Here is a 12054-nt window from a genome sequence, read left to right on the forward strand (position 1 = left end):
GTAATTCGGTCTATTACCTGTACCACAGAAAGACCACAGGATTTCTATGTGCTAAGTTTATAGTTTGTTCCCAGTTCTCTAGTCGATATAGGCCTACAGTGCACCCTCCAAAACGAGAGCCTTGAATTTCAAAACCCTTCTATTTTGAGACCACTTTTCAAAGAACCAACAATCTTAAATCTTTGAACATATAGGTAACCCCCTAATTTTAGACCAAACTTGGGAAACACCTAAAATTTTCAGGCCCCAAAGTTGGTCTCAAATTGGAGGAAAAGCTGTATCTTGGCAATTCTGGTGTTAAGGTATAATTTTTAGTTTACTGAGATTAATTCTAGACCATGATCTACTCTGTGCATACACAAGATGCTCTGAGTGTAATTCCTACCATTGGCAAGTAGTAGGACTATAAAAGTGGTATAACTACCAGTGCCATATGACAATATAGCATGTTATCCCATTTTAAAATGTATTATTCTTGTCCATTACTATTTTAAGTTGAAATGTCAGGTTTTACTACAGTATGTAATTTTCTAGGAGAGGGAGACAGAGTTGATGATAGGAGAGGATGACAGCATTCGTCCCACTCATTCCCCTGGCAAGTCTGCTAATGCCAGCTCACGATGTTTAACGTCAGAGGCCATTGATAGATACAGTAGTTGATGGTAAAATTCTTAATGTATTATTGCACTGTAATTTAGGTGAATTCATCTATGATCATACTAAGCATTGGGTAGCATTATAGTCAGTTCATCATTCTTTAATTTTATTCTGATTTAAATATGAAGTAATTTATACTGTACATTGTGTTATTGGACAAAGTATTTTTACATGATAGTGGTACTCAGTGTTTCGAATGTTATATTTTTTTTAAAAAGAAAACTATTATTGGTATTCGGATGGTAATTCTGACGATATCTACAATATTGCAGTTTAATTTGCATATACAGTATTTTAGAAATTTATTTTAATTTGGAATTCTACAATAAAAGTCTGGATAAGTAGAATTAAAATTTGTCAAGGAAGTACTAAATTATGTTTAATGGCTCTAATCACGCTTAAAAACAAAAATTATTGGACTTTTTTTACACACTTTATTACCTACAACCATGCAGCGCCATCGTTCTGATGGCGCTTCCATCAGAACATCATGTTGTCTCGGCTAGTGTTGTCTTGTGTTAGATTAAATATAGACAGAAATTGATGCGACAATGAAGTAATACATCTATATCGCATAAATGTCTTGCTTGCGGTTATGTTCTGTGCAAGTCTGAAATTAAGATAAAATGAATGAACATTGACGACTCATCACCGGAGTAATTAAATTGGAGTGGTCTGCTATGAAGCTAACTGAAACGCGCAGAACGCAACAACCGTTCACGTATATCAGACCATAGCTAGAATCCATTAAAGCACGCTAGCAAATAGCATTCTAAATATTAACTAAGTTAACATTGCCTGGAGCATTTGTGTAATAAAATAGAGGTGTAGGTTGGTTTGTGTTGTGATCTAAAACAAATACATAATCAGTAATTATAACATTGAGGGGAAGTTCACCCATAAGCCTGTGGATAGGACCTGCATTTATATTTTGACTAATTTTGTTACGTCCGTTGAAAGCAATAAGAAATATATCCTCAGACAAACCTTGCTTAGATAATCCAATGCATGAGGATGATTAATGTTAAGGTTTGAGAGATGCTGTCTAATAAAAGCCATCAACACTAATTATCTAGGTTAATATTTATAAGAATTGCTTTACATACAGTTTTTAAGTTATGATTTTTACTTTAAGCATTTAAAGTTAAGATGAATTGAGCATGCTAACATGAAATTTGAGAAAACAAAATTAAGGTGAATTATCTATGATTTATGAGATGGTTTTTGCAATGTAATTAGATCGATAATTGTCTCCTATAATACCACTTTAATGACAAAGTTATGTTATAAATTCCAACATGTTATTGCTTAGTGATTCAAAGTCTTAACATGATAGATTACAAGAAGGTATATTAGAACAATAATCATCAATTTAAATGTCTGTAAAGTACATAACCCAATTATTCCATTAATTGCCTACATCTATATTCTGTACATTTAATCTTGGTTTTTAAAATTTAGGTGAAAATAAGCAGTACTGTATTAAAGGTACTGTGACAAATGTCGTATTTTCAAGTTTTATTGACAAATAATACTTTTCAGCACCATTTATTTATTATAAGTTCCCTGTGACCATTTTAAACACCACACTTTTATTTCATTTCTACAGTTTACCATGTCAGAAAGTGTGTCATACATTGAACAAGAATTTAGCGGTTTATTATGAATTACTGCATTGAAAAATCCATTTGAAATTGGGCCAAAGAAGTATTTTTTTTCCTTTTATAGTAATAATTCAAGATTATTCCTATCATGCTTTCCAAATACTATATATTACAATGCATATGATGAAGATTATAAACCTAGTTGTTGAACCACATGGATCGTATGATTTTTTTTCTCTCCTGATCCAATTTGAAAAAGTAGCTTGAATGGCCGTGCTCAATTTCAGCACAATCAGTGAAATTTGTCAATTTGAAACCAGTTTTGATCACATAATTTTAAAACTGACTTTTATTACATTGATGTTGTTATCCAAAACTAGAATTTTTTTTACGCATTTGTCTATTTACGATCTGTGTCTTGCAATGACTGAATTTTCTGCTTCCATTTTATGGGTTGTTTCTTTTGAAATCGACACCAAAAATATCCAATCAAGTCCTAGTTATGATGAAAATTTCCAAGATACTATAGAAAAAGCCTGATTTTTTCTTTTACTCAGCTATGTTTATTTAACATTGCTATATCTTTATTGCTATTGCTTTATGTTTCTTGTTAGCACTGACTCTGTACCATTCATCCTAGCTGAGGCATTCTACAAAAAAAAAAAGGCCCACAATTATTCTCCAAAACAACCATCTTAGTTTCATCACACTCGTTCTCCAACAGTTTCCCGTGTAAATTCTGTCCATTTTTGCCTGTTGTTCCCATCGCTTGCAATACTCCACACTTCAAATAAAAAAAGTTAGTTTAATCACATTCAAACGACACTTCAAAACACTCGCGCAGAATAATTATTACGTTTTCCTAACCGTGTCAAAGTCGTCCTGTATTGATACTCAATTGTAATATTTATTTACTTTTCTTTCACAAGTGTAGTTATGTTAAGATACGTACCGTATTTATTAGCTACGGCTTACGATAGGTGTCGCCATTTGCTATTTTGTAAATAGGCTAAGACAAAGCAAGTGAAATAAATAAATGATTGATTGATTGATTAATTTAATCTCAAAAGAACTTCATTTTCTTCAGTATGCAACTCCGCCTTTTTACAATTTGTTTTCGAATAAACAGTTATTAAACCAGGAAACATCTTTCACACATATAAATAAAAAAATCCTTCTGACCTTGTCTTACTAGTAAGATTTAGCTGTTTGATTTCAGATGAATTACTGTAAAGCACACACTGTGTGCTACTGTAAAACAAATCCATCTACTCTCTGTTAAGGGTTCTGACTGTTGATGCCATTCTGAGAAGATTGTCATTAAAAACCACAAACTCCTATCATTAAAAACCACAAACTCCCTGAATATATCTCTGCTCAAGTTGCCTACACTTCTTACCAATGTAAAGCCAATTGAATAATGTAGATTGCAGGAAAAAATCCATTGATAAATGTGAATAGTTAAAGATTTTTTTTTTTTTTTTTTTTTTGCATGCTCATTTTTATAAAATTATAAAAAAATATTATATAGTCTTTGTTTGAGATTAATAGGATCTGGAAATTATTTTGTAATTTGTGTAACAAATCTCTCATTGTTGTATTTGCTAAGCATAGTTATATTTTATGTGGACTAAAGATTGCAAATTTATTTAAACGAAATTCATGAAACTATTTATGTAAATCTGGATGTATTACTTGCATTTTAGGAGTTTAAAATCACAATTAAAATAGAAGTAATTTGATCATGTCAGATTTTTGGAATTTTTTTTTTTTTTTAAAGGAAAGAATGAGTGTGTATTCAAAATGATCTACCATATACCTAGTTTGACAGGGAAGAACATGATATTTATGATGTTGCTTGTAGTTTATGGGGAAATTGATATTAATGATTTACAGGTTATCAAATGAAAGGAGTTAAACCTAGATGAGTACTACAACATTACTGGGCCATAATTGCATAAACCAAATCTTTCAATTAGTTGTTTATGATCAATTGAAGTGTGTAGGACTTACAATGCCGAACCAGAGAAATATGGCACGGCACATTTATTGTACTCTGTGGATATAGGTTTTTTGTTTTTATAGATGTCCTGAAAGGAATTGGGGGAACACCTTAACTTCCTTTTTTCTTGTCCACTTTTAATAAAATCACAGGTTTGTCATAAGGTTTTTGTTGGCCAGTGGCAGGTCAGGTGAGGTCACTCCCATAGGCCGAAGACCATTGGGGCACTTTCATGACACCCTCCTTTCTACACATCATGTGATTCTCTGCCTCCCTCAAATAAAATGTCATGTTCTTCCTGTCCAATCTGCGATGTCTTAGAGTCATGTGGTCTTAGGAAGGCCACTATCCCTGGTTCCTCTAACCATCACGTGCATCTATATGAGACAACGTCCCCGGTCTCCTGGAGATGTGCCCAAACCATTGCAGCTTTTTTTTGCCGGTGGCACATTCCATTATATTCTTAAGGTCTTATTTTGAAGGTTTTTACCATTAACAGTAAAGGTACGGTAAGCCTTTGAGTTTAATGTAAAGTATTTTTTCCCTAAAATGTTTAACCTTACTAGGCTTACTTTTTTTTTCTTGTATTCGTTAATGTCTAAATATTATCTTACGTAATTTCATGTAATTTACCTGTAATTTTTGTGCCGTTGTCATTACTCCTCAAGAAATATTTCTTTAGTATAATAATGATATTTCATCTAAAAATGAATTTAAATTTTACTGTTTCAGTCTCAAATTTGTACTCATGCTTAAAGGTAATGCCACCCTGGCACTTGCACGATTTTCGTTCCCGCACTTTAAAGTCTTCAGGAAAGAGCGTCAGGAGTATGTGAAGGTTGTGGGTGCATAACGTAGAGATAATTTTAAAATGTTCAAAGATTTGGCACGCATCAATGTTCCTGATATATGTATGAACCATGCGTGAACACTGCATGACCTCAGCGCTAACACTGCCGACAGTGAGTGTCAATGAAGAATGCTCTTCCTCTTGCTGATTTTTCTCCTGCTCTTTTAGAAGTAATAGTCCTGCAGTTACCAGACATAAACACTTTCTCTGCTTTGCAATAACAATGTTTCTGGAATTCAGCATGTATCGTCAACAGCAAGTCGAAGAAAAATCTACGCTATATATAGCATGCTGCCAAGCGGGACAAAGCATGACCAAAGTTGCCACAACGACTTCACCCATGCGTAAAGTCGTCGGGGCAATGCGTTTTTATGCGGGAAGACAGGGGGAACTATACGTGTCGTGCGTGACAATGTGGTACAATGCAGTTCGTTAGATGTGAACAATGCGCGAACAATACTTAACCTATGCGTAAACAAGTAGTGCCATTACGTGTCAGTGCGGCCTATTTTTGGCCGTGCATTGTGTAGACAGTGCATAACGTGTGTACAGTGCGCGAACAGGCAGCAGACATGGCTTCCCCTTCCACCGAAATGGCACGCCTTGCCACAACGCTTTGCGCGCAATGTGGTTGACAAAAGTCGTGCAAGTGTCAGTGTGGCATTAGACTATAAAACCAAGGAAAATCATGATTTTTCTAGAAAAGAACATGTGTTGCAATTACAAGACTCAAGTTATTCATTATTTTCAATCAGTTGACTAACCTAATGGATAACTGTAATAAACATAATACTGTACAATATAATATAATGTACACTATAAAAAAGAATAATCAAAAAGCAGTTGGGATTTTATTGGAGAGCAAAGTGCAGTATGGATTTAGCTCTAATGAGTTGTCAACCCAGACCCCCATGGTTGTCCATATCTCACCAGCTTTACATTCAAGCAATTACCATTGAAAAGCCATCACAACCATGTAGATAAGAGATACAATTGATCCTTACTGGCATTCTAAATAGCATGGGCTTTACAAGCAGGCTTATGGGTCATCCATTTTTTTCATCATTTTCTAGATTGTACAAAATATACTTTTTCTGTAAACCCCTCCTTCGCAAATAGCAGTACACAATAAAATAATGATGTCATTTTGAGTGATTTTTTATTTTCATAAAAGTTGAACCCCTCCCTTTATTGTAGCAATGTTCTGTACTCTATTAAAAATGATGGAAAAAATGGTTTAGGGGGTTCAATTGTGTTTCGACTGACAGAGGTCATAGGTCATATTCTTTCTCTGTTCAAAGGGTTTTAATCATCTCAAGTTGACTTTTCTCTAAGTTAACTTTAATCTTTAGCAGTGGCGGCTCTAGGATATAATTTATGGGGGGGGGGGTGCTAAGGTGTCCGACTGAGAGGACTAAGTATTTATGGGTGTAACTATAGCACGCAGCATTATCTGAGGGCCGAAGGCCGGAGCAGGGGGTGGGTATGGGAGGGGGTGGATTGCCTAATGTAACTTTGTCATGATACATACTAGCTCCCCAAGGCCAACCCAGAGCAGCAGCCTTATCTATATGTTATAAACATCAGAAAAAATTACACCAAAGGTAGCAAAATACAAAAAAAAAAAATTTATCAAATTCACAAACCAATTAAACTAAAGCAAAAATTATTGGGGAAAAAAAAAAAGGAAAGAAAATTATTTATTTATTTATTTATTTATTCACGGTATAAAAATATAACACCAAAACAGGCAGCCCGTAGGCTGAAATCGTTGGTTTACAAAAAATATATATATATATATGTTATAAACATCAGAAAAAATTACACCAAAGGTAGCAAAATACAAAAAAAAGAAATTTATCAAATTCACAAACCAATTAAACTAAAGCAAAAATTATTGGGAAAAAAAAAAGGAAAGAAAACATTTTTTACACACACAAAAAACACACAAAAGAAAAAAAAACAAAAAAAAAACGCAGATACAAGACACCAGCAAAGGAACTTAAATTAAACAAAACCACAAAACAAAACAAGCAAAAAACGTTAGCATGACATCACATAAACGTTGTTTATTTCACCATCAGAATTAGGCGCCGTAAAATGTATCATCATTGAACTTGCCTAAGGTGAATCCAAAATGCCATTGAAATATTGTTCGACTTGGATAAAATTTGACTATACCTGTAGATTGTTAAATAATGGAAAACACAAGAGTTTGGCATGTAAAATTAGATCGACTTAGAAATTATTTGATTTAGGCAAAGTGGACTTAAACAAGTTTAACTTTATTTTCAAACAGTAACACGAGTCTATAATAGGCCAAGTAAAAAAAAAAGTAGTTTCTCGTCCTAATTTTTTTTTTAAAGAGAATGATGGCGGTTTTTTTTTTCTTTTCTTTAAGAAACAAAAAATAAAAGGGGGCGAAATAAAAAAAAGCATGCTATCTATGTATCAATGCTATCAATGTTAAAAAATAAATCTTGGCCGTTTGGTCCCGTTGTATTTCAGCGATGCAACTTGAATTATGTACATTGTTAACTAGTATAACAACCAACCAACCAATACTTACTTAGAAATAAATAAAATCAAACACTTTTTTTCACGCTTGTTTCTTCTTGTTATTTATCACGCCAATAGCTTGCTAAAAGTAATGCGGCCCAACACGATTTAGACATGTGATACGGATTGCAATATGTTTATTGGTCAATTCTCTTTATAATTAAACCGTATGGTACCGCAACTTTTTATTTTACAGAGGATACGCTAATTATTGAAACTGGCGGTCCAACTCGCAGTAGGCATGTATTGATAATATATCCCTATCGGACCACCGATATTTTTAAAAAAAATGGTAGCTGCCAAAATTTTTATTGTACTCGTCGCGGTCTTCACGATCAGTAAACAGTCGAAATGACGAAAATGAGGTAAACTAAGACAAAATATGCGATCGATTTTGACTGAAAATTGAATATATAAAAAAAAAACAAAAAAAAACAAAACAAAACGAAGCGGCCTGAAAATAGCATGCAGGCGGGGACGAGAAACTCCTTTTTTTTTTTACTTGGCCTAATAATATAATAGAGTATCAATAAGCAGCATCTATAATCCTCATTCACCAAAATTATAAGAAATTAAGTTCAATTTTGTTTTAAGATATATTGTCACCTGAAAATGACAAATGAGTATGTTCAAGTTGATAATTTTTATGTTACTTTAAAATGAGCAAGTTCATTGATTTTTATGATTATTTTTGTATTTTTGCAAGGAACAGTACATCTTTATTAAGGTATTTGAGGAACAACATCAATTGAATTTGGTTCATTATGAAATATGTATGGAAACAGTTAGAAGCTGTCACAGCTTAATTACACATGATTGATACACGCATTAGCAATACATCCCCCTTCATGTTTTAAGAGCGACTGGTGCCTCGGGATTATCGCCACACAGGCTCTTAAAGTGGCATTGCTGCATGTTTATGTCATTAATATTCATGCTTGTTGAAAATGTAAACATCCTAAATATTGTGTTTATAATTGGCTGTGATGTCATGTTAATGTAAAATGTAAACATTCAGGTTTTTCAACAGATGATTGCCAAATTAATGCCTGTCAAAATGTAAACATTTAAAGTTTTACATTTGTGATTGATTGGGATGCCACAATATATCTGTTGGAAGTTTAAACATTCTGAATTTGACATCTTGTGTGATTGGTTGTGATGCCACATTATTGTCTGTTGAAAGTTTACATCCTGAATTTGACATCCTGTGATTGGTTGTGATGTCACATTAACATCTTAAAAATGTAAACGTCCTTATTTTTTTGGTCGTCCTAATACATGGGATAGTAACAAGTTGTTAAAATTTAGTCAGACTGCAAGTTCATGTTTTTTTTTTATTGGTGCATTAATATTCATGCCTTTGAGAATGTTAACATGCAGTGTTATCAGTGATTAAGTAGTGATGGATCATGTAACAAAAAATGTTTTCACTCATTAGAATACCAATTAATCACTGATACTATACATAATATTTTTACAATATTTTTATTTTCAAATTTATTAAGAAAAGCTAAAGCGCTTAGAGACTTAATTATAATTTGTGCTATATAAAAACCGATTATTATTATTATTATTTTTTTTAAATATTTTTTTTTATTTGTGTAGATGGGACAAGGGTTAGCAATTCTGAGGTCTCAAGTTAGAAGAATCAATTTTTGAGAGCTCTTTTTAAAGGAACTTCCTTAACACAATGGTCTAAATATATATTGCTGCGCATGTTGATAACCATCACCATTTGACATCCGAGAGACAATTTGTAATGTAATAAAAACATGTATAATATAATGAATTTGTGGGAGATAGGTTAGTTTCCAGAAGGTTTTTTGCTTCCTTGCGACAGTGTGGGAGGCTGCCTCGTTATTCGGGAAACTCTCGCAACTTGTGCAGAACTTGGGACCCCTGGCCATGTAGCCAAGCAAAAACAAACAATAAAAGTCAGTTTGCACAAGTATAATGCAATAATATTAATAAGCTAACTGTATTATTTGGTATTTGATGACTGTCCTAGAATAGGGATTTGAAGACTACGCTAACAACCAATATTATAGTGTTAATTGTTGTTCATAGTGACTTATAAACAGCATTTGCTTTTAAATATTTTTTCTACTCTAGAGGTTTCTAACATAGCATAGTGCATAGGTAATTTTGTTTAAAAAAAAATATGTTAATAGAAATTTTAAAAAAATTGTATTTATAGTTATTTTTGTTTTGAAATGTTATATACGCCTAGGTTAGACAATTACATTATATCGGTTCATCCTGGTAAGTATATTATCTGACTCATAGACCAACACCATCACTTCTGATTTGTGTGTTCAGTAATTTAAATCATTGATAATTTATGAATGAGTTTTTTTGAGTAAGCCTACAGTGGCTATGTTTTTGGCACCCCATGGGGATAGTCAATGGTCATGTATTTTTATAGCACCTTCCACAGTTCTTTCATTCAATAGTTTAATGTTGTTCTATCTGTTTATTTCCATTCAGCTTCATCCTGCCAGCCTCTGTAGCGTCGACGACGAGGATGACCTCCACAACTCTGTGGTCGTGATGAAGTTAGAGCCCCCTGGTGATAGTCTCTGCATTGCTGACACACTCTATGTAAAGGTGAGACCCCAGTTTATAATACCTTGTAGTAAATTATAATAAACATCTACTTTTCATATTCTCATGAAGAATGCTATGCTAAAGAGTACAATACATCTGGTTGCTATGATTATAATTTGCATATTAATTATCAATGTGATGATTAACTCAAAGTTCAGGGTTGAATTAATGATGTCTGTATTTAATTAATGCATTATTATTTTCAAACAATAGTGGATAATTTATGCGGATTTTTCTTAATTACATGAAACTTACTCAGACTGCAGTGTACATGCCATTATAATTGTTGGTAAAAATATTCTCTTTTATAATTTTTTGTATTACAATTACCGATATATTTTTTAATTCGATTTTTAATTGAATATTAACATTTTTAGTAACATTAATAAACAACAGTGTAGAAAATTCACCACCTATTTGTAAAATATAGAAACAAATAGTAAATAACAAATCAAATTATATGCAAAATCTATTTCAGAAATGTAGACAATATACTGTAGGCCTAATGAATGGAAAATAATATACAGACATTTATATACAGTGTACTTTTAATTAAGATAAAAAAAAAATATTTAGGCCAGTTGTGTTTCTTATGAGAAAGTGAACTTATCAGTTGAAAACATAACCTTTGTGAGGACAAGCCCCAGCACCAGGCCAGCGTCGCTGGTCCCAGCAAGCCCTGTCGTCATCCGTACTGTGCTCGGCTTGCTGCCTCAGATCAAGGCCACCTAGTCTTACACAGAGCTGTTCACATGAATGAATTTACATGAAGCCTGTTGAATTAAATGCTTTCTGCAATTGCAAGCAACAATATTGCACCAGGCTGGAAAAGATTGAGTTCATTGTTAAGCATTTGGCTTGGATAAGTTTTCTGAAAGCCGGTGTAACCAGAGATGTTGAAAGGTGTTAAAACTCAGTGATTTGGATACTTTGTTGCAGATTGTAGAAACACTGCTCACTGCATTTTGTAAACAAGCTACAGTTATATGATTTGCCATTATGAATAGAATTTATTCAAGAACTGTTTTCGAATAATGAGTAATTATAAAACTGACTGAACATACTCTAGTCTGTGCAGTGATGCCATAAAAGTAATCAACTTGTGAATGTTGGACTTGAAATTTCTGGTTGATGAAATTAAGCTGCTTTTTGTTCTTGTTTGCCACCATAAAATATTGTATGCATTTTAAATATTGATTTATTTGGACATTTATATAGCACCACATCACATAATAAACTCATAGTCCTTAACTTTAACCGTCATTCTAACAATGCAACAGCAATTTCCTTTCTGGTGGATGATGGAGAAAAAAAGTGTACCACATAATAAGTACTGCCGGATTGGGCAATGTGGTTTAAATATGATTTATGATTTTTAAATAATAGTAGAACCTTGTTAGTCTGGTTGATATATAAAAATAAAAAACACAAGCACTTTATAGACAGATTAACTTAAATTGTTTACACAAGCTTTCACCAGCAGTCTATGGTGGCTTCATCAGAACGTGCAGTGGAGCAATGATTTTCGGAAATAGTACACACAAGTTATAGTAATTTACAGTCTTACTCACATGTTCGCAGTCACAGCATGAACAAAATCTTGTAGTTTTTATTAAGTTTTTCTAGTCTGTAAAGTCCTGTTGTCTCCTAGGTACGTACTTTCATGATAGACATGAGATTTAAAATTTTGTTTCTTGTTCTGTACATTAATGTATTGATGAATACTGTAAGTGTAAGTCATCCTTACAGTATACAATCATATGTTTCTCTGT

The 12054-nt window shown here is 33.0% G+C and overlaps 1 protein-coding gene across 2 annotated transcripts in view; it reads left to right on the forward strand.

Moving 5' to 3' along the window:
* LOC117103132 (E3 ubiquitin-protein ligase znrf3-like) overlaps positions 1–12054 on the forward strand; it is a 67375-nt gene that overhangs the window by 13579 nt on the left and 41742 nt on the right. For both annotated transcript variants that reach the window (XM_033243637.1, XM_033243638.1), the window contains exon 2: positions 10163–10282. In XM_033243637.1, coding sequence (XP_033099528.1) covers positions 10163–10282 — 120 coding nt within the window. The remainder of the gene's footprint in view (positions 1–10162; positions 10283–12054) is intronic.

This window comes from Anneissia japonica, unplaced genomic scaffold (assembly GCF_011630105.1).
Source record: "Anneissia japonica isolate Jap-2015-1 unplaced genomic scaffold, ASM1163010v1 scaffold287948_len850469_cov200, whole genome shotgun sequence".
Classification (NCBI taxonomy): domain Eukaryota; kingdom Metazoa; phylum Echinodermata; class Crinoidea; order Comatulida; family Comatulidae; genus Anneissia; species Anneissia japonica.